At 43.5% G+C, this 22,917-nt stretch overlaps 1 protein-coding gene across 2 annotated transcripts; it reads left to right on the forward strand.

The window, feature by feature from the left end:
* Window positions 1-71: 71 nt before the first annotated feature.
* On the forward strand, window positions 72-20,657 carry LOC113024188 (uncharacterized). 2 transcript variants are annotated; one of them, XM_026171050.2, is made up of 9 exons: window positions 72-236; window positions 8,710-8,804; window positions 9,098-9,179; window positions 9,798-10,167; window positions 11,987-12,058; window positions 14,295-15,439; window positions 16,207-17,036; window positions 17,194-17,430; window positions 18,810-20,657. In XM_026171050.2, the coding sequence occupies exons 1-9, from the start codon at window positions 142-144 to the stop codon at window positions 19,061-19,063; spliced, it is 3,180 nt and encodes a 1,059-aa protein (XP_026026835.2). In that variant the 5' UTR covers window positions 72-141; the 3' UTR covers window positions 19,064-20,657. The 2 variants fall into 2 exon arrangements, with proteins under 2 accessions (XP_026026835.2, XP_026026834.2); XM_026171049.2 differs by lacking the exon at window positions 72-236 and adding an exon at window positions 5,419-5,588.
* Window positions 20,658-22,917: the final 2,260 nt, after the last annotated feature.

Genomic DNA, 22,917 nt, shown 5'->3' on the forward strand with positions numbered 1-22,917 from the left:
TTTAGCATCCGTCGCACCCCTTCACCGAGTTGCTGTGGGAGCGTCTGGAATAACCTTGGTGTGAGCCAGTTGAGAGGCTGGAGAAGAGAGCGAGAGGCTGAACGGTGAGGCGGCCGAAGATCAGCGATTGCTGGCGTGAACATGGCGGAGACTGTACGCTCACTCTTCGAGTACCGGGACCCGCACAGCCTGGATAGCGACGGAGAGGGAGTGAAACCAGCACCAGCACCACGGGGGTGAGAGAGCCCGTTAACTATGAAATACAGGCTTTTAATAGTTTAAAAAAGAAACTGCTTTAACATACTGTTTTCCTACCCGTGACAGCTAGAGTCGGGTGGGTGTGTGCGCGCATGTACGCGTGAGGGTGTTTTGATGCAAGTAAAGTTACAATTACAGTTCATTCGTCGAGTTTGTCAGTGAGTGAACGTCCACTTGAGAGAAATTACACGAGAAACTCGCGTGTTTGTTTCGTTGTTACCTTGTTTTTTCCACCGTTAATTCCACCTTACAAAGCGGCTCCAAAAAGGGGTGTGCGCGCGTGCGTGAGCGAGCGTGCGACTGTTGTGTCTGACAGTGAATTTACCCACTGAAGAAGCTGTGTGTGTGTGTGTGTGTGTGCGAGCGATAAGTGACAGAGTGAAGAATAATTAGCACAGACACACAGTTTCAGCTACAGTAACAACGCATGCACCACACACTTGTTACTTTTCCAGGTACGCGGGGAAAGATGGAGGTTAATAGTACGTTCTGTGTTAGTGTACATAACAAAAGTTTTCAGCACCACAATCCCACTGCTCACTGTCACAAAGTTATAAAAATGCTGGAATTAGTGTACTGTCAAAGCTGCCCTGTGTCTATCTCTCTGTGTAAGTGCGCGCCCGCGCCTGTGTGTAGGGCGCGCTCTCGTGTGTGTGTGATTGTGTGAGAGAAAGACACACACACACGCATAGGGAGGGGAGAGAGCGTGAGAGAGAAAGGAGCAGCTCTGTGTGTGTGTGTGTGTGTGTGTGTGTGTGTGTGTGTGTGTGTGTGTGTGTGTGTGTGTGTGTGTGTGTTAGAGCAGAGGAAGGAGGAGGGAATGTGTGTGTGAGGGATGGGAGGGGGAGAGAGTGTGTGCGTGACAGTGTGTGTGTGTGTGTGTGAGAGAGAGAGTGAGACAGAGATGAGGAGTGGGAGGGGGAGCACAGTGTGCAAGGAGTGTGTGACAAAGAGAACAGGAGTGTGTGTGTGTGTTTGGTGGTTGAGGGAATGAGTAAGTGTGTGTATGTTGGGAAGACAGGGGTGTGTTTGAAAGAAGAGAGAATGTGTTTTAAATGTGTTTTTCAGAGTGTGTGTGTGTGTGCTTTGTGTGTCTAGTTGTTTGTGAGTGTGTGTGCAACTGAAATAGAAAAATAGAAACTAATTTGTGTGTGTGTGATGGGGGGGGGGGGGGTAAATAGAGAGTGGGGCATGAAAGGTGTGTCTACGGTGAGGCACAAGAGAGGGACAGAGACAGAAAGGATTGTGAGACTGTGAAGGACATGTGTGTGTGAGTGTGTACGTGAGAGGAGCATATAAAAAGTGTATGTGTGTGTTTTGGTGTGTAACTGTGTGTGTGTGTGTGAAAGAGAGAGAGACAGAGATAGAGGGGAAGTGTGTTAGAGGCACAGAGAAGGGGAGGGGAGAGTGTGTTTGCGCATACGTGTGTGTTAGGAGAGTGGGGGAGGGAATGTGAGTGTTTGTTTGTGTGTTCATGTGTGTGTGTGTGTGTGTGTGTGTGTGTGTGTGTGTGTGTGTGTGTGTGTGTGTGTGTGAGAGAGAGAGACAGTGTAGGGAAGTGTGTGAGAGAGAGAGCAAGCACGAAGGACTGTGTTTATGTGAAACCAAGGAGTGTGTGGGTTTCAGTGTGTTTTTAGTAGGGATAACAATCACATGTGTGACTGGTAAAGAGTGTGTGTGTTGGCTAGTTGTTTAGGATTGTGTTAATTGTGCATGTTGTCTTAAGAGTAAACATTATTTTTGGGAGGTGTGTGTCAGAGATGGTGCAGAAAGTAGTGAGGGAGAGAAAGTGTGTGTCTTTAAGAAACTGAGGTGTGTGTGTTGGTGATGAGCAGAGGGTGGGGGGGTGGGATGGGGGTTAGAGAGGGAGAGTGTGTGTGTGTCAAAGAGGAGAAAGCTAGAGAAGATGGAGGGTGTGTGTTGCACACAGAGAGACAGCACACAGTGAGTGAGTGTGTGTGTGTTTAAGAGAGAGAGAGAGCAGGAGAGAGAGAGAGAGAGAGAGAGAGAGAGAGAGAGAGGAAAAGAGAAGGGAGGGTGTGTGACAGGGTGAGGATGTGCATGCGTGTGTGTATATGTGTGTGTGTGCGCATTCACTTGCATGCGTGCAAGCTTTTGAAACAGCAGGGGAGGGTGAGTTTAAGTGTGTGCTGTGTATGTGTGTGTCTTGGAAACTGAAAAAGAAGGCTTGGTAGCTGCATATGCTGCGTGTGTGCATTTTCTGTGTTTGTGTATTTGTTCTGGTAGGAGGGGTGTGTGTGTGTGTGTGTGTGTGTGCGTGTGTGTGTGTTCGTCCGTCTGTGAGTGTGTGTGTTTGTTCTGCAGTCAGTAAGAAAGGGAGGGGTGTGTGTCAAGGGGGAGACAGACACAAGGTTTGTGTGTGTGTCTGTATGTGTGTGTAGCTCCTAGACAAGGGCAGTATGTTTGTGTGTGTCATACAGAGGGAAGGAGAGTGTTTATGCATCTACTTTGTTTATGAAAGAGGAAAGGACAGTGTGTGTATGTGCGTGCATGCTCAAAGGAAAAGTATGTTGATGTGTGTGTGTGTGTGTGTGTGTGTGTGTGTGTGTGTGTGTGTGTGTGTGTGTGTGTGCCTGCCTTGTGTGGGTGGTATGGTATATGTGAGAAGGGGGAGGAGTGTGTGTGTGTGTTTGTATCTCTTTTATTATTGAGGATTCTGTGTGTGTGAGTGTGTGTTGGAGAGAGAGAGAAAATATTCTGCATGAAGGACAGAGTATATGTGAGGCTTTATTGAGTGAGTTTGTGCATGAGTGTGTGTGAGATTGTGCATAATCCAAATGTATGTGGAGCGCAGAAACAGTTGCGTGACAAGAGGTTGTGTGTCTTTGCATCTGCCAGCACACGTAGTATTTGTTTGTTTGTGGCTGAGAAAGAATAATGGGTCTGATGGAACATGTGTGTATGCGTGCCGTACAGTGGAGGAGAAAATAAATTGTAGCAGATATGCATGAGTTTGAGAATCTGTAATGTACAGATTGAATGTGTGCGTGCTTGCTTTTGTGTGTGTGTAAATGAGGGAAAAAGTGTGTGTGTGTCAGAGATGGAACATGAGACTGTGGGTTTGGTTATTTGAGAGAAACTGAGCGCTGGGGAGAGAGAGAGAGAGAGTGTGTGTGTGCTTCACTGAGCTTTTCTATGTGTGTGTGTGTGTGTGTGTGTGTGTGTGTGTGTGTACACATGTGAGCTTTGGCGAGAGGGGGAGGGGTATGTGTGTGTGCGTGCATGTGAGCTTGGCTAGAGAGAGAGGATATTTGTGTGCACTTTGTGTGTATGTGTGTGTGTGTGTGTCAGAGAGTGAGTGTGTTTGCGTGCCTGTAAGCCTGAGAGGGAGGGGTGTGTGTGTGTGAGTGCGTGTGTGTGAGCGCCTGTTTGCGTATGTGTGTGGGTGTGTGTGTTTGTGCATGCATGTGGACTAGGGAGGGGGAGGGATGAGTGTGTGTATGTGTATGTGTGTGTGTGTGTGTCCGCGCACATGTGGACTCTATGAGCTCTGTGTCTGTATGTGTGCTCACGCATATGTGGGTCTTGAGTATGGACTTGTTTGTGTACTTGTGCATGCATGTGGGTTGGCGAGAGGTGTGTGTGTGTGTGTGTTGGGAGTGAAGGAGGGAGAGAAGAATGAGAGAATCGATTGAGAGGGTGAGACAGGAATGGAGGGAGATATCGAAGGGTCAACTCGCCGAAGAAGTGGAGGTGAGACAGATTTGGTTGGCGAGAAAGTTCCCAGAAACTCAGTGAACCAGAACCGAATACACAGGCAGACGCTCAGAAGACCCAAAATAATCCAGCAAAATATAAATGGAGAAAAACTTTGGTTTTCTGGAAATAAGCTGCTAACCTGTTGGGAAGCTAAACCTGTCTGTCCCGAGTGGTTTCTGGCAGTATGTAGGCATCACTGCAGAGTCCCCCATGACTGCAGTCATATTCTGATAAGCTATAACTTCATCATGCTGTTGTTATTCTCATGTTGTTATTTAATCATCCGGTTTAGTTACCAAGTATCAGGGGTGTAACGATATTTGCTTCTTTGACTTTGTTTGCTTCAGCGCGCCCTGCGATCCACATAATTGCTGTCTGAAATGGCACCACGTGAGGCCAGATTGAAGTTTTTTTTTTTGGGAGCGCACAACCTGTTTTTTGTTTTTTTTTAAAATACTGGCTGTTTGTCAACTACAGCGTGAACGCAGAGTTAGCCATCACAGCTGGGCACATAAAGTGCGATTTCTACTCATTTTTTTATTATGTGTTAACTCACTCCCCATTTTAACAAAAAAATTAACCCTTCTGTACATCCATAACCTGCAAGTGTTCTGCAATTTTTTAAATTCAGTTTTATTTATTTAACGCGAAATCACAACAACAGTTGCCTTAAGGGGCTTGATGTTGTAAGATGAATACTATAATACAGGTCAGTGCAGTATAATGTATTGTGGCTCCTTAATTTAATCACAATCACAATTATTTTGGTCAGTATTAAGATCAATGGAATTATTTAGGAGTTCTCACTGACTTTGAATAAATAGTGGATTTGTTCAAATTTCAACTATAATGTAAGCGAGCTAAACTGCTGCAGCCAAGGAATGAATTTGCTGGTACAAGTAAAGAAGATGGCAAAGCGCCACAATAGTCGTTTTATCTCACTTATATTGCTTTCATGAATGAACAGTTTAATTGATTGCACAATCCTAGCGCACTCTGATTTCAAGCATAGCAATTCCTGTAAAATGTATTCAGATTAAAGCAGATGGCCGAGTTCTCATGCTTACAAAAAAACAGAAAAGTCTTAAATTTGTAACTCTGTTATACTGAGAGTACAGGTGCTATTCATACAGTGTACCTAGATCATTTATTTACTCTTTCTTATGATATGAAAAGCCTAGCTAGTTTTTTACGCTATGTCCGATTGATCGAATATGTTTTGAGAACATGTTTGTCTGGCTCAAATTTTGAATATTTGGTTATTAAGCTAAGTGTATTAATTGTCAGTGTGCGACATAACACAGCAGAGTGTTGTCACAAAGCGCGTGTGGGTTGCTGGTTTTCACAGAGGATGTTATTATTGTAACGACTGGTCGGCCGCACGGTCATGTGGCTTTTTAAATTCTGTGATAAGTTGAAGAGCACAACTGTTGTGGAGGAGACGTTTCGGCTTTCATGCACGTTGAAACGCTCTATTGTGATTTGTTGGTGATTACCGGGTTGTTTCTCTTCTTTTTCAGATTTATTTGCAAATCAGGGTTTGTGTGTTTGTTTGGCACAGGCACAGGCACAGGGAAGCTTAACAAGAGGAGGGGAGAAAATCTACATATGTGAGTGCAAATGAAGGCGCTCAGTCTTGTTTTACACTATCATAAACACACAGACATGTGCACACAGTATCATGAGATGGGAGTGGAGTGGATCAATAGAAAGACAGTGGGTCTGGTTGATATCTCCTCAGTGACTGTCCTCCCCTCCCTCTGTTCTGTCTCTGTATTATTTTTCTCATTTGCTCCCTTTTCCTACTTTTCTCCCTCTCTGTTTCCTACTGCTTCAGTTTTTTCCTTTCTAGCCCTTTTCCCCTTCCTCTTCTGTTTTTTTTATTTCACTCTCTTGTCTGCATGCAAACACACACACACACAGACCCACACACACACACACACACATGCACGCACTGACAGTAATGAACACTTCAAAATCCAAAGCACGATCTTCCTATGGCCTAGTTTTAAAAGCCTCCAATGTCATGTGAGTGAAAAATAGACTGACGGAAAACAATATTGAGATGTGTGGTAACAGAACTAGCCCAGATTCTGCAGAGGCAGAATCAGTTTGGCTCTTGTGAGTTTGGCTGTTTTGGCGTTGGATTTACACTGAAGAAGAAAATCTCACACGGCCATACTGGGCTCTCACAGGTGGCGGCATTCAGGCTCCATGGGGGTAATGGCACTCTCTTTAGTTTTGATCCGGGTGTCTCGAGTCCAAACACTCACAAGATGGCAGGCTCTTACTATGATTGATACAGTCATTATGTGTTGTATGTTGATTTGTCTCAGTTTAGTTTATTATGGCTCCTTGACACTCAACAGTACTTAAACTGTATTTATTTATTTACTGAATCTCTTTCTGGGGGAGGAAAGTGGCGGGCTGATTAGGATAATGTGGTATTTTCTCATTTAATGGCAAGTTTTATTCAAATTAAATATCACTTTGACCAGTGGGATTTTTTCCTTTACTTTAAACAATAATAAACCACACATCCCATGCTACAGCCATTTTCACACATGCAATGCAGCCCTGAACGCAGATTTATCAGACAGGGTGAATGTGAGAACGCAAATGTCAGAGGCACTGGGATCAGACACTGGCGGGTCTTTAACCTAGTAGCTCCTTACTACAAAGTCTTATGTGTAGCCGGATTATTCGAACATTGTCTCAGTCTGCAGCCGTTTACCCCCAATGAGCAGGCGTTGTGTGCTGCCTATTGCATGCTCCACGCTGCCTCACCTAAAACCACACAGCGTATTATCAGTAGTGTGAATGCGTCTGTTTCCTGCTGCACGTGAGAAAGGACGGCTGGTTAAAATACCCTGACCATATTTGAAAGTGTTGCAAGTTCATTTGTGAAAATTTGTGACTTAAATTTGGTAAATTTTCATGTTTTCACACATGCAGTGCAGCCCAGATGGAGGTGCATGTAAGAATGCAGCAGTCTCGATAGCTTTCTACTATAGACTCTGCGTTATGTCTGATAACACACAGAACAATGTCTCGGATAATACTAATGCGATCGTGGCTCAAAAGTTGGGAGTTCGCCTTGTAATCGGAAGGTTGCCAGTTCGAGCCCCGGCTTGGACAGTCTCGGTCGTTGTGTCCTTGGGCAAGACACTTCACCTGTTGCCTACTGGTGGTGGTCAGTGGGCCTGGTGGCGCCAGTGTCCGGCAGCCTCGCCTCTGTCAGTGCGCCCCAGGGTGGCTGTGGCTACAATGTAGCTGCCATCACCAGTGTGTGAATGGGTGGATGACTGGATATGTAAAGCACTTTGGGGTCCTTAGGGACTAGTAAAGCGCTATATAAATACAGGCCATTTACCATTTTTTTATTTTAATGCCATTCACACACTTTGAATTATAGGATTGTGGAATGGGAGTAATATGTCCTTCTTCCCGCATGTGGCAAGTGATTGATTATTGATTATTTCAAGTAGTGAGAAACAGTCCAGTGAAGACTATCTGCTGTTGTGTGTTACACATGAGAAAGTGTCCTACGTTCATGTGTGAAAGTGGCTTACATCTGTAATTTGTGGTTAGTTTTTCACTCTGTTTCTGATATGAAGTATGCCCTAAAGTTTTTGAATCCTAAAAGTGCTGTTGGTGCAGTTCTGGGTGCGTGGTAATGTGCATGCTGTGCACATGATGGGACAATCCCAGTGCTGGCATCAGACTAATCCACTGATCAACAGGTGGTGCTAATGAGCCAAGAACAACAACAAGACCGTAGTGATTAATGCAGGGTCTAATAATTTACAGTTTGCATGAGATACGTTTTGTACGTGTTACTTTTTGTCTTTGTGGCCCCCTTCCACTACAGAAGAATCAAAGATTGAAAAAGCAGCATTAGAAACACATCCATTTGCCGCAGTGGACAGTTTTCATTGTTTTCAGCACTAAGTTTCACTGAACAACAGAGAGCTCTTTGTATGTTGTGACTGAAGTCTTCTCCATTGAAAGTATGAAAGCTGGATGTGATGTCATTGATTGTTCTCGTCATCACCAGTTCAATGTTTTGAACCTGCATGTGACGAGAGAGGTGCAAGTCTGACTGTGAACCTTCGTGCTCATTGGTTAATTACTAATTAGTCTTTCACACTGTCTGTGTCCAAGGGCTGCACAAACAGGGGTAAGCCACATATTTTTGACACTGCCCCCTAGTGACAGCACACAGGCACAACATGTATACCAACCAGTATCTGGAAAGCTGTGAAGGTCAGTGAAGTATAATGAATATAATATAAGGATGGCTAGCTGCTAATTACTGGGGATGTATTTGCCTCTTAATTAAAACATATTTGTTGCTCCCTGAGCCCTCTTTAATTTCTGAACCTGAATTGTGAGAAAAAGACGATTATATCCTCTTTGCCAAGAGTTTTGTTGGACTTGGACTGAGCGACTTCCTTAGTCAGTCGGTGCAGATCGTGTAAAATCCTAAACTCTACTAGATTTTCCTGTTGTTCCAGTCAAACACGGTGAAGAGCTGTTTAAATAACCATGTTCTACTTACTGTGCATTTTTGTTTGCTGATATTGGAGTTAGCCCTCCAATGTGGTCTGCATTGATTCATTAGGTGGCTATCAGTTTATTGATCATATCTGATTGATGTGAAGTTTGGCCAGTAGGCCAATTGATTAAATGATAATTGTGTGCTTTTGTGGGTCTGTTTGTTTTCTGCAGACGCGGCTGTGGGAGGAAGAGAAAAGGGACGCCCATGAAAGTCTTTGTAACGCCCACTGAGGAGGAGAGCGTGTCTGAACACAGGTTCAGCCCAGGTGTGTGTGTGTGTATTATTATTCTTACAGCAATGACCTGTGCATGTGCATGTTCATGTTTGTGTGTGATATATGTATCTGCATCTGTTGGTGTGTGTTTGTGACTGGTGTGGGTGCAGAGCATGTGACCTAGTTTTGTGTATGTGTCTGTGTGCTTGACTGTGTATGTGCTGCTATGTGCACTTGTGTATGTGCTGCTCCAGGAGATGGGGTGATGCCCTGTGTGTGTGCCCATGTGTTTCCCTGTGCACATGTTTGTAATCCTTTTATACTGACAGTTTCTGTGCTCTCAGGTGAACGAAAGGAGGCAGGAGAGAATAAACGTCCCATGCTGGACAGTCCTTTCTACAATTCAGAGCCTACTCCTCATCCCTGGTGAGTGTAAATTAAATAGTACTTCCTTTCCATCTTCTAGACAAAATAAATGGTGACTAACCTTCATTAATTCAACTCAGAATTCACCAATCAGAGCAGCAGCATCTGTAAACCCTGGGTGGATGAACTCCTGGCATATTTACTGTTTTTTGTATTTTTTTTTAACTTTATACATGACTCAAATGACTGATGAATTATAAAAATTACTGTATATTCATTTTCTGTAAAGCAGCTACTTGTTTCAGCACTAGGAGCTCAGTCTGAGTGGAGTTTTTTTTCTCCTCCTCTTACCTCATGTTATGTATTTTCGTTGTTTTTTCCTACCAGCCTACCTTTCTGACATGTCTCCCCAATGTGATGTTTGTGTAAAGTTGGTCAGAAGGTTCCTTTGTAAGTGCGCATGCGCCATTAGCGTGCTGCCTGCTGTAACCCTAATTTCCTTCAGGATTAATAAAGTATTCTGATTCTGATTCTGAAACACAGCTAGAAAAGCAGAAACACAACATCTTTCCAGTCCTAAGAAAGTAGGAAAAAGCATAAGGACAGAACAGAATAATAAAAACAATATTATTTTAATAAAGGTGAATTTTACTTCCAATCCTCCACCTCCTTCATCAGTGGTCCATCGGAGCAGGCTCATGACAAGGTCTCCCCCGGACTCAAGCACGGCTCCTGCTCATCCTCTACACCAGCTCTGTCTCCAGCTGCTTCCTCAGCTGCAACACCAACGCCTGTCCCCGCCCCCGCCCCAGCCTCCGCTGCTTCAGCTCAGGCCCCCTCTCTGACCCCTGCGTCCACAGCTCCAGCTGCTCCAACAGCCTCCGCTCCGGCTCCGACAGCCAGCTCTTTCCCTCCCTCCCCTAACTGCCGTATCCGAGAGGTCCACTGCGGCAACCAGGTGCGACTGGTGGTTATTGCCATTCGAGACATCACCAAGGGCGAGGAGATCACTGTGGACTACAGCCTAACCGAGTGGGGCGAGAACCTGGTCAGTGTCATGGCACATATTACATCGAGACTTTTTCTCATCCTTAACCTCACATTAGTGCTTGCTTATGTTAGGGATCCTATAGACAGTCTAACAATGCAGAAAACCTGATGAAATGTTAGCGCTTGTTGCCAAAATTTGGTTCAAGGATTGACTGCTTTTTTCCAGTGTTTATCAGTCGCTCAGGGAGAAATTAGTTTTAAAAAGGTCTCCTCGTCAATAGTAGCCAGGATAGACCACAGCACAGTGCAGCCACAGGACATTTTGTTTTGATTGAACGTAGCTGCTCATGTTTGCTTTCTCTTTACAGCTCAATCATCTACTTAGCCAAACCTATAACAAAACAGTGTTTTTATGCCTACATAAAAGAAAACTCCCCCCCAAAAAAGATCTGGGCTCACCCCAAAGGAAAACCACCACATTAAAAAAGTAATTTAGTTAAGAATGGAATAGATTTGTATTTATCTAGTGGTCAGGCATGGCAGACTTCATTTAAATAAGGTAACACAGACTTATTATATATGGGCCAATCCTCTTTCTTACACGTAGTCACCCCCAAAGAGCCCATTTTTTGCTAGGAAAAAGCTTCACACTGTATGTAAAGGATGGACTGAGCCTCTGTGACATCACCTATTTGTTTGGTTTATAGTCACTGTTTTAAAGCCTCGAGCTCAGCAATGTGCGTAATGAGTGAGGGGTGGATCTGACTGAGAAACTACGGACACTGCACACTCATGCAGCTGCGTCTTGTCAATCAAATGTCAGATAGACCATAATATAGAACATGAGCCATCATGTTCATCTTAATAAGACCTGAAACTAGCGAGACCACAAATTTATCAAGATAATGTTTACTGAGGTTATGGATCGAATGAGAAGTACTTAGAAGTACTGGACTTATTTTCGCAACTGGAAAAGTGACTCCCCCTGCTGACCATAAGAAATAACGCAGATATACCGCACATTTTCTTTTCAGCTGTGGAGACCACAGCCATCTTTTATATACACTCTTTGGCTGAAACTTCCTTTTAAGCTCAGGTGGAAATTCAGTTTTAAATCCAAACCCAACCGCTGGTTGAGGATAGGTCAAGGAAAGCCATTCACACTCTGAATATCACTGATGGCTTCAGATAGGCAACCATATGTACTCACATTCTTGGATCAGCTTCAAACACGTATCCCTGTTTCACACACACACACACACACACACACACACACACACACACACACACACACACACACACACACACACTGCTCACACATTAATGTTACACACACAAGCTAAGCAAGGCATGGGGTTACCATGGTGATGGTTGAGCTCCAGCTCGCTTTCTACCTATAGTGCTTAAGCAACAGTCGCCATGGTTATTGCATGACATCTGTTCTTTTAATGGATCTCATTAGATCAGATCAATTTATTCAACAGGATGATGATACCAGAATCCATTTAGGAAGATTAAATTGACAAAAATGGAGAAATTGACATCAGTGGCTGCAGTGGAGCCAAGGCGGCTCACGTTCTGTTAGACTTTTGTTATTGGTTAATTGATTTGCTCTGTACCCGGCATTCCAGCATGATTGATAATCCCATTTTAATTTCTTATGAGAAGCTGACAGTGTTTGAATGCAAGTCTATTTGAACTTCTTTTTGCTTGGCTCGTTATTGAGACTTTTGGCGTCATAATCAACCTTTGCGCCTTGGGCCAACTGTGGAGGGCTATCCTTGTGCTCTCTGAGTGACAGCTGAGTCTGATTGTGATGGCAAACATTAATGTGCAGCGTGCTGGCTGTTTTAATGTGAGTGGTCTGTGTCCCGCAGGGTTTTCGTGGTACTGTTTCTCCCGCGCAACATGACTGCAGCTCTGACACCGAGACCAACAATATCAAAAAGGTAAAAGAAAAACACCACTTGGTTCCTAAAAGCACAAACAGTGATGTAAAAAACAAAACAAAAACCCCCACAGCGTTGTAATTTTTAAAGATGTGACAAGTAGACTTTGCGCAGCACATGTAGTTACTGGGTAGGAGGGGCTGTTTTTGAAGTCTACAAAGGAAAAGCAACATTAATTTTTTTAAATAGACACTTTTTGAGCACATATCCCAACATGAAAATCTCTGTTCAATCGTAACTTCAAGCATTACAAAATATGAAGGTGCTTTAGAAGGTGCTTAAAAGCCAGAGCTTGTCTTCATAAAATCATCCCTTAAGTTTACTTATTGAACTTTTAGATCAATAAGTAAACAAAACAAGTTGTTGTGGCAAAACTAGTCAGCATGAATAAACTTTTAAATTCTATGTTGAATTCTAGGTGATGTCATTCTGCAGTTTAGCAACAGTTAAAAGTTAAAATCTCCTTTTCCTCCATACAAAGGCACCAGGGACTTGTGGGTAGTGTAGTATTTAGATCTGTCAGCCACACCCATATAAAGGGCAGAGAAAATGTGATTTGCCAGGAACAAAAGATTTAAAAATGACATTAAAACCAGAGGATCATTACATTAGAGTAGGGGTGGGCAATCTCAGTCCACGAGGGCCGGTGTCCTGCAGGTTTTAGATCTCACCTTGGGTCAACACACCTGAATCACATGATTAGTTCATTACCAGGCCTCTGGAGAACTTCAGGACACGTTGAGGAGCTAATTTAGCCATTTAAATCAGCTGTGTTGGTTCGAGGACACATCTAAAACCTGCAGGGACACCGGCCCTCGTGGACTGAGATTGCCCACCCCTGCATTAGAGTAATTTCTTGGTTGTCTTTTCACATATCCCTAAATTACTTTCTAAATATGAATGAAATTTTTTTGTTAAATTAGGCTTATAAAGTTTTCTCTATACATTGTAAGTATTAAACGAAAGCAAAATGGGTATTTTTTATATTTTCATCTCATAAATTAATAAACTGGCAATGTCGTATTACTCCTTGATGTTCACATGTTTTACTTTCATTGCTATAATAGCATTTTCTGCAAAAACACAGTAAGATAAGTAAGATAAGAGCATAGTGGAGTGTATGGTAACTGATAAATAAAAAACATTTTTTACTACAAGCCACATTTACCCATTCACTGATTCATAAAGAGCATTATTTTATGCCTTAAGGTGCTTTTTTCTATGAATCTCATACTCTCACTCCAGTGGCAATTTGAGGTTCAGCATCCTGCCCAAGTTGTTTTCCATTGCAATAGAGGAACATTTCAGTGTGGGTGGGGTTGTTATAGCAACACGGCCAATAAGTCCAGTGACGTCATTTGTATGCAACGCAAAGGCAACAGTGGTGGACATCAAGTTGATGGTACACCTGCTGCTAAACCTCTGTAGCTCTACGTTGGACCACTGTTTTAGTTCGTGTGTAACAACTTCCTCTCATTGCTGGATTTAAAAAATGGCAGGTTTGATTTTTGTAAAGAAGTCACTCTTATGACTCATTCACTGACGTCACAGTTTTGGCTCAACTTAGCTCACTTGGAACCCCGGATGAGAAGGTACTAAAACAATACCAGGTACTACCAGTTAATGGGGAACTCTAAAAACTGAGTAGAGTCAAGTGAGTAAAACTAGTGGAAAAGAGGCTGTTGTGCCATGACAGCGTTTCACTAATCAGACTAACAAAAGTTAAACATGCCTTTAGTTGGGATATATTTATGTGAGCAGTGACATTTCAGTTTCATTGGTATGATCTCTAACAGTAATTCTGCCAATAAGTGATATAGTGGACAGCTTTGGAAAACAGCTGTGACTTGGTAGCTCTCAGTGTTTTACAGCAGTTAAACAAGAGCTGCAGTCATGAACTAAAAGCATCTCAGCTTGGCAACTTGTAGTTTTGTTTTGTTTTGTTTTTTTCCTGCACATATTGATCCTCAAGGTTTTATCAGTCTTGCCTATTAAAAATTCTGTTGACTATAATGCACTTATTCAAAGTGGATAGGATAAAAGTTAGGAATATTTTTGCAGATCTGTACAACACATATGTCTAAAGGGAAAAGAAAAAGGGTTCAGGAAGGAAATAACAAAGGTTATGAACTTCAGAAGACTTCAGTTATTTGAAAGTGGACAACTTTTGTGGTAATTTTATTACTACTGTTAAAAAAAACGCAGGCTAACACTTGTTGTTGTTTTTCACGTGCAGGAGGAGGAACCACTCCCCCTGACCACCCAGCAGCAGCAGCGGCAACAACAGCAGCAGGAATATGTCACCCCGTCGTGGTCCCTCTCCCCGTCATCCTCGCCCATCTCCCATTCTGATGCTAGTGACTCAGATGCTGGAGATGAGGACAACTCTAGCCCGCGTGGGCGTGCGATACGCCGGCGAAAGAAACGTCGAGGCACTCCTTCAAAGAAAAAGACCCCCCATCGGACCCCACCGGGGAGGCCGCCGCAAGTCTCCCCATCGAGCGGTCCTCATCACAACCGTCTGTTTCCTTCATCCCATTCTTCAGCGCAGTCTTCCCCACCCTGCTCGTCTTCATCCACTTCTGTGTCCTCAGCCAAGCCTGTGTTCAAACCTCCAGGTCCTTTGGCTTCCAACACTACATGCAGTGTCACCGCGAATGTCTCCAGAGGAGGAGTTTCCATAGACTCCATGCGCCAAACCTGCGAGTACTGTGGACGCCACTTCCGCTCCCTGGGCCGCCACTTAGATAAACACCATGCTCATCAGCCCGATGTTTGCTCCGCACTCGTCGAGCGCTACACGCAGATGCCCCGTCTGCAGGCACAGAACTCGAACCCGGCCTCAGCTCACACGCACACCCAGCAACGCTCGAAATTGTCACACGCTACAGGACAGAGCCGCGATTCAGATCTATCACCAGGCAGCGTTCAGGATCTCTCCATGTCTCCGCCCACTCTCATGTCAGGTAACCAATCCCCTGCTCCCTGCAGTAGAAACTCCACCCCTCCTGTTCTGACTCCTCCACGAGGACAGAATGCAGTGCCGGTGTCAGTGCTTAAGAGGAGCCCGCCTCCTGTGGCTCTGACGCAGTCCAAGAAGGGAGCGATGAGGAAGCTTAAGAAAGAAAGGCAGGTGGAAGAGGAGGAGGAAGGCATGGATGAAGATGAAGAGGATGTGGAGGTTGTGGAGGTGAAGAGACCAATAGACGAGGATGAAGTAGAGCTGGTGTGCCCTCAGTCCTTCAGCACCAAGTTGGCCAAAGAGATACAGCCACCAAAAGAAGAGGAGGATGAGGAAGAGGAGGAAGAGGAGGAGGAAAATGGGGTGATGGAGGTAGAAGATGAAAGTGGGACAGAAGATAAGGAAAAGGACTTGCTGAGGTAACTTAGTCAGTGAATGAGTTGTAAAAGTTAAGGGCGTTACACACTGAACGCATTGCGTAAACAAAATTCAGAAGCTGACATGAAGCGATGATGAACTCACAACAAACTCCAAACTATTTGCCTCTGATGCCACCTAACTACACTGATAATAACAAATATTAATTATGTTGTCTGATAACACCGGCCTCCGTTTTTAATTAAATTTTTCATTTACTTTCATTATTTATAAAAAAAAATAACTGAGATTTTCAAATGTACCAACACTGTCACTAAAACCTGCCACAATGTTACCACAAGAGGAGTCAGTCTGATCTCAGCCATATACGGCAGCTAACATAGCAATTAACTTCATTTTTTTCCTAGGATTTCTATAAATCTATAAATATAAAAGAAAACAATCATGTGTCTGTTGCACTCTACGCAGAAAGATATTTGTATTCACTAGAACTTTACATTTGTGCTCAGCCACCTTCCTGTTTTATATTAATATAAGCAGGGTACAACCATATGGCAGCCAGCTGAGTTGAGTCCCCTCAAGTAGTCCTCATTGACAAAGGCTCATTCAGGCTGATGCTATAGTGGGAGCCTTTCTGCATTTATAAATTAAAGAACAAATAAGTTACCTGCAAACCTTCAAGAATATTTATGAGAGTGACTGCAGTCAGTCCAAGTCAATATTTGGTTTCCTGTATTGATACAGTATCGCCACACTATGCTGTATAGATTATTATTTTTTTTACCTACCTACTCCTTTTTTTTTGCAGTGGTTCGGGGCGTCACCACATGCTGCCCCTGCTCTCCTCGTTGTCCTCTCTGGTGCTGTACCTCCGCCGGCTGCAGCACTCGGCCTTCTTGTCTCTCTCTCGCCAGCTGCAGTCTGCCGAGGCCTGGCGCCTCCTCTGCCACTCCAGCCTGGCGCTCCTTATCCTGTATAACCGGCGGCGTGAGTGTGAGGTCTCTAAGCTGTCCATCAGTGAATATCGGGCCCGTATTACTCCTCAATGCCCTGTTCCTGTTCCACCTGGTGCCCCTCCAGCTCTTACCCCATTAGAGGCCTCCCTGTCGCCCTTTGAGCGCATGGTGCTTCCTCACCTCCCCAGAGTCGGAGTCCAGGGTAAACGAGGACGTGTCCAACCCCTCATCCTACCTCCTCACTGTGAGCCCTGTCTGGAGCTTCTCCTGCAGACACGGCAGGATGTAGGAGTTGACCCTGCAAACCCATACGTTTTTGCTCGACCCTACCACTCTCCTGCCACGCCACTGCGTGGCACCGATCTGCTGCGCAGCCTCGCTCGCTCCAGCGGTACCCGCAATCCCCGCGCCCTGACCCAGACCAGGGTTCGTCGACAGGTAGCGATCCTAACTCAGCTGCTGCTTCTCGGGGAAGGAGAGGAGCCCGGACAGCTTGGAGGCAGCGCTGTGGAGAGGCTCGAACACTTCCTTGAGAGGGAGTACCACGTGACGCAGAATTGTGCTGGTATTGGCCAGGACCCAGGCCTGATGGGCAGAGTGGGCCGGGTCGTGCTGTGTGGAGAGAGGGATGGAGTACTGTTCAGAGGAATGAGCCTGAACCACATCTGTCTGGAACTGGATGGTGAGATGGATGGACCGCTCGTGAATGAGTGATGTTTTGTCCTTGGATTGTAACTTTTCTTTCAGTTTTTTGTCAATGATTGAGTGTGACTGCAGTTTATTGGAAACAAACATTTTTAACATCAGACTGATGAAGTTCTCTTCTTTGCTCTTTTCAGTCATGTCAGGAAACTCTGCAGACTCGTACTCGGAGGGAGAATCTGAAGGGGAGAATGTGAAGGAGAAGCCTGAGGTGCACGCCCCTGCTCCGGCTCTGAATCCTACACCCACCCTGCTGTATGTCAGGAAGGGCAAGAACAACGGGAGGGTCGGACGACCCAAGAAGCTCAAGAACAACCAGCCACCCCCTCCGCTTCCTCTTGACCCTCCACCCGCAAACCGCAGGAGAGGCACAGGTCAGCCTAAATCAGGTTTATTTGTGTGTCGAGTGTTATGTGCATTTGCACAATGCAATGAGATAGTTGTGTGTATACGATTTAAAAATAAAAACACTCACACCTAACAAGAAAATTGAAGCCGAATGCATTTATAACACCATTATTAGAATATGAAAAGGTGAAATGAGGAAGAAAAAAGGAGGGAAAGAAACTTCACAACATGAATGGTTCAAGCTGTTTTGTTTGTCAGAGAAAGTGAAGCCCAAGGTGAACTGGTGCATCTTTATCCCAGTAGGGAATATTCACTGGTTGAGTTACAGGAAATAAAAGCTCAATGTTGAAGTCACAAACATTTGATGTACCAAAGGAGCCTCAAGAAGTTGAAGGTTTAGGAGGTGCAAATAATTAAGGCAAGGCAAGTTTATTTGTATAGCACAATTCAACAACAAGGTGATTCAAAGTGCTTTACAGAGACATTAGAAACAAGAACAAATAAAAAGCATGATTTAAAATTAAGATGTTTCGTATTTGAAGTATCTTTAGTTCAGTTTTATTGGAAAGTAATGGATATATTTAGGGGTTTGGGGAATGATAAAGCATAGTATTGCAAATATTGTAACAATACCGACACCAAATATTGCTACTTTATTAAAATAATAAAAATTATAAAAATTCTCTGGGAATACTATAACCAAGAGGGCATCCAACACTCAACACACTTAGCGTGACAAAGCTATCTCCTCATTTAGAGTAAACTAATAAATCAGTTACATAATTTTTTACATAGAAATCAGTAGTGTCTTAGTTAATAGCTCCAAATAAAGAGCGATCTCAATAAACAGCAGTTGTGGAATCTGATGGGCACAAAATGTTTCTCTCAGTTTGTCACCACAGTCATTTTTTTCTCTCCAAGTTTGATTTGTTTGTTATTTTTCTGATAGAAGTGCTTCCTTCTCTAGAGCTGACTTAAGTGGTAATGAAGTGTTTCAGTTGCATCACTCCTCATTAAACAGTGTGTTGTCTGTTATGTGTGCAGTTGATAAAGAAATATTTTGTCTCTTGCCAAAAAATTAGTTGTGAGATTATTCTCTTTTAGTTAATTTACAGCACATTGTAATTTAACTGTACTGGCAGTAAATTTACAGTCGTATTAAGTTTACTTTTAGTCATATAGTTCAGAAATCTGTGGATCTTCCTGAGTTTCATCACCAGATCTTTATCTTTATTAGACTGGACCTCAGTTTTTATGCTAACATGGAAAAGAAATGTCAGAAAAACAGAAATGTAAACGCTCTCAGCTCTGTATTTTCTCCAGTTCAGCCATAAGCTTTGATTCAGAGTACGAGCTCTAAAAAATCATTTAACCTCTAACTCTGTTCCTCTTTTGTTCACTGCAGGAAAGCGAGGGGTCCTGAAGCGTCCCTGGTCAGAGGCTGAGCGCGCTGCAGTCGAGGAGCACCTGACCCAGAACATCAATGAGCTTCGTGTTCCTGCCAAGGCTGACTGTGAGCGCTGCCTGCAGCAGTGCCCCCTGCTGGTCAACAATCACCGCGACTGGCGAGCCATCAAGTTCTACTGCCACAACCGCATTCAGCTACTGAAGAAGAATCAGCGGCGTGAAAGCGAACCCCAGCCCCTCACTGTCTGCTGAGGGGGCGGGTTTTGGGTGGGTTGGGAGCCCGTAGGATGTTTATTTCGGTGCAGCTGATCAGAGCAGAATCTCAAATGGTACCTGCTGCCCACAAAATGCACTAATTTTGAGAGGACGGTCCTAAATTTAACACCGCTCTCTGGCAGTGCGGTTTGTTTTTGACGTGGCTTCTAATTTGGCACCTGATGGCATTTCATTTTGAGCCATACAAAAAGAAAAATTTGTGCCGCTCCATTTCAAGGTCTTAAAATTACACTCGAGTATTCGTGGTGGTCCTGGTTTTGACGGTTACAGTGGAAGTCTTGTTAAAAAGCAGTGCGCTTGGACTCGGGTGCCGTTTGAGACGTGCCGTGAGAGACCACAGCCTGTGCTGTGTTGTACATGGACATTTTTTTCCCTTCTTCTTACATGGATACACTAAACTGAAATGTAAACACAGGAGGAAACCAATCCCTACAGTGTTGTTATATGAACGTTGTGAAGTAGCATTAGTGTTTTCTGCACTCGGAGACGTTAATAGGACAAATGGCCCGCACTCGGGGGCCACACTTTCCTTCATAGCGGCTTTATAATTAGAATAGACCTAACTTCTGCTAACTGAGAAGAGAATAGCCAGATCTGTCCTCAAACAACTGCGTTTTTTTTTTTCATACAACTGACTGTGCAATTCTGTTCGCATAATATTTGGACCTTAATTTCCATGTGAGGTACTAGACGATGAATGAGTTATGCTCTTGAAGCTACTATAAAGTTTTTTTTTTAATTAATTGAAATGAATCTTCATTGTGATGGAGACAATGGGTTTCATGGCAGCGACAATTAAACGGCCTGTGAATGTTGTGAAGTTCTATTTGGATACCTAAGATGTTTAGTTAAATCACAAAGAGCTGTTGTGAAGCCTGTTGTCTTTCACGTCAACTGATACGGATAAATATTTTGCCCTGAGCAACTCTTATGTTTTAGCTATGATTTTGTGTCTTTCTGCCCATTGCACATTTTCATTCAAAGCAGTAAAAAAAGGTGCTATAGGCCAATAAGCTGGATATCACTTTATGTGTGGAGAGGAGATTTCCCTTGGTTGTGTTAAAAGTTACTTAAAAAATGGGCATTTATCAGAGGAGTGATTGTTCTGTGGCGCCACTTTTGTTGCATTGTCTGTCTTGTCCTTTTCAATGGCTAGAGCTCCTCCTCCTCTTTCTCTGTCCTTTCCCAGCCACACTACACAGTTTGCAGCTCGACCAGATTTTTATTTTTCAGTGTTGCTGGAAATCTGTGTCCATCAGAGTAAAACCTCCATAAAACCTCAAAATGGATACTTGAAGTAATTTAAACCTTTTGCAGAATCTTTGACCTTATCTCGCTCTAGCCTTGCCAGTTACATTGTACATAACAAATATATTATCATTGAGCTAACTGGTTGTTTGTGCTAGGCATTATGTAGCTTTCTCCATTTACAAGGTGTTGCTATCTGTACATAAGGCAGTTTTGTAAATACTCTACAGAGAAACAAAGAAAAAACACAATGTATGACATGCCTTGGTTATTGTGTTATGTTTTTTCTTTTTTATAAGTCTTATAAAAACTTAAAGATCTACGATTTGTGTTGTGGTTATTTAAAAAGCTGAAGTGTTTTATTCTGTTGGAAAAGAAACACTAGAAACACTAATGTCACCGGGTCTTAACTCAATGAAACACCTACACTTACAGGCCACTAAAGCACAGTAGTGTGAAAAAGTGATTGCACCCTTCCTAAGTTCCTATTGTTTTCCATGTTTGTCACACTCAAATGTTTCAGATGAAATGAATTTAAATATTACACAAAGATAACACAAGAAGGTGTTTATAATTATGGGGGGGGGGGGGGGGGGGGGGGGGGGGGAATCCAAACCTACTTGGGCCTGTGTGAAACCTAATAACTGGTTGGGCCGCCCTTAGCAGCAACAACTATAATCAAGAGTTTGTGATAACTGGCAATGAGTCATTGGCAATGAACTGCCTTTATAAGGTCATGCCACAGCAACTCAATTGGTTTCAGGTCAGGACTTTGACTAGGCCGCTCCAAAGGTTTTTAACTGTTGGTATGACGTTAGTTTTCTGAAAAGCTGGAAAAACGTTGCCTCGTCTGATGAGTTTGAGGTTCTGCTGTGACATTCAGATGGTAGGGTCAGAATCTGGTGTAAACAGAGCACTGTTTATTTTTATTTATTTATTTTTCGCCTGTTCCGTTTGGTTCTTTTGCCATCAGAATTATTGTCTAAAAGTAAAGAAAGATGCCCAACAGATTTACTTTCCCAAATTTGATTCATCCTTGCTTTTATTGTTTATTTTATTTTCGCTTGCTACACACGGGACAGATATGACTGGGGGAAAGAAAAGGGAGAAAGAAAGTGGGAAAGAAAAACAGTGGGGAAGAGGAACGGTGATAAAGGGCAAAAAACAAAAACCAACAAAACAAACAGACAAAAAATACATATATCAATCACCTGGATCACCTGTTGAGAAAGAGAAAAAAAGCAAAAAAAACAGCAATCATCGCGATGATCTATGTGAATACTAAATATTGAATATTATTGTGCCACACGTTGGATGGACAGCGCACAGTGTGCTTTGAGGTAGGAGCCAAAAAGGGTGTAGTTTGTGTGTGTGAGCACCTGTGTGTACACCTGTGAGCATGGACGCGCTGGTTTTTAAAAGGTTCCTTCATGTAATGATCTGCTAGAGGGTGTGGGGAGCCACAGCCCCGTCCTCCAGGGCATGAAGCAGGTATGGAGGAGATCCAAGCCCCAGACATCCAGAGACCCTCAGCGCACAAGAGACCAAGGAAGACCAACGGAGGGGCAACCGTGCCGGAGCACTGTTTAAATTCCACAGCCTACCTGAGAATTGTTGCTGACTGTGCCCATCCCTCCATGGACACAGTGTACCGATCCTCTGATGGCTGTATCTAACATGGGAACACGTCATGTCACAAAGCTCAGAAGCTCTCAAACTGTTTATAAACAAGAAAATGAGCTGTCTGTACTCAAATAGGCTTGTCGGTCACCAGATATCAGTCCAATAAAGCATCTTTGAGATGTACTGGAATAGGAAATTTAGATTACAGATGTGCAGCCTACAAATCTGCAACAAATGTGTTATTCTATCATGTCAACATGGGCCAAAATCCCTGAAGCTGGTCTGGCTGTGCCTGCTGTTATTATGCTGTATGGTGTGTTTTGTTTTTTTCATTAATCCCCTTCTATCCCATAAAACACCACATGCACTTCACTATTAAAGCCACTAGATGGGGATGTTGCTCCATAAACCATAAACGGTAAAACGAACATACAACCAAGAGATGCACACACTAAAGATGTGGTTGTGAAGCTGAAATATGATGTCTTATTTTACAAGTTTATGCTGTAGAGGTGGCCTAGAAAGCAGATAAACTACCAAAGGTGACAAAAGTACAGACATTTTGCACGTTGTGTTAAAAAACACCCAATACTCAAGAAATCGTCAGAAAGTACAGTCTCTGACATCAATCAAATTAAGAAAGTAAAAAGTAGCTTCCTGAAAGACAATTCTACCATTACCTTTAAATCCAACCTCTCCTTTTTCTCTCCTCTTTTCTTACGCCTTTCTCCATCTCTGAGTGAAGTTAGCTCACACTTTTTTCCCTCCATGGAGCTTTAGCTAGCAACACACTGCCACAAACTGCACAGGAACAGTTTGTGTGTTCGCTGATTATTTTTCGAGCTGATAGAAACGTTATGTTGTGTAGAAACATCACTGCCTTTCTGCTCATTCCTCTTCTGTAGCGCTAGTTAGATGCTGTCTACAACATACAGACAGCCGCACTCGCCTCGGCACAC

The sequence above is a fragment of the Astatotilapia calliptera genome, chromosome 6 (genome assembly GCF_964374335.1).
Source record: "Astatotilapia calliptera chromosome 6, fAstCal68.1, whole genome shotgun sequence".
NCBI classification, from domain to species: Eukaryota; Metazoa; Chordata; class Actinopteri; order Cichliformes; family Cichlidae; genus Astatotilapia; species Astatotilapia calliptera.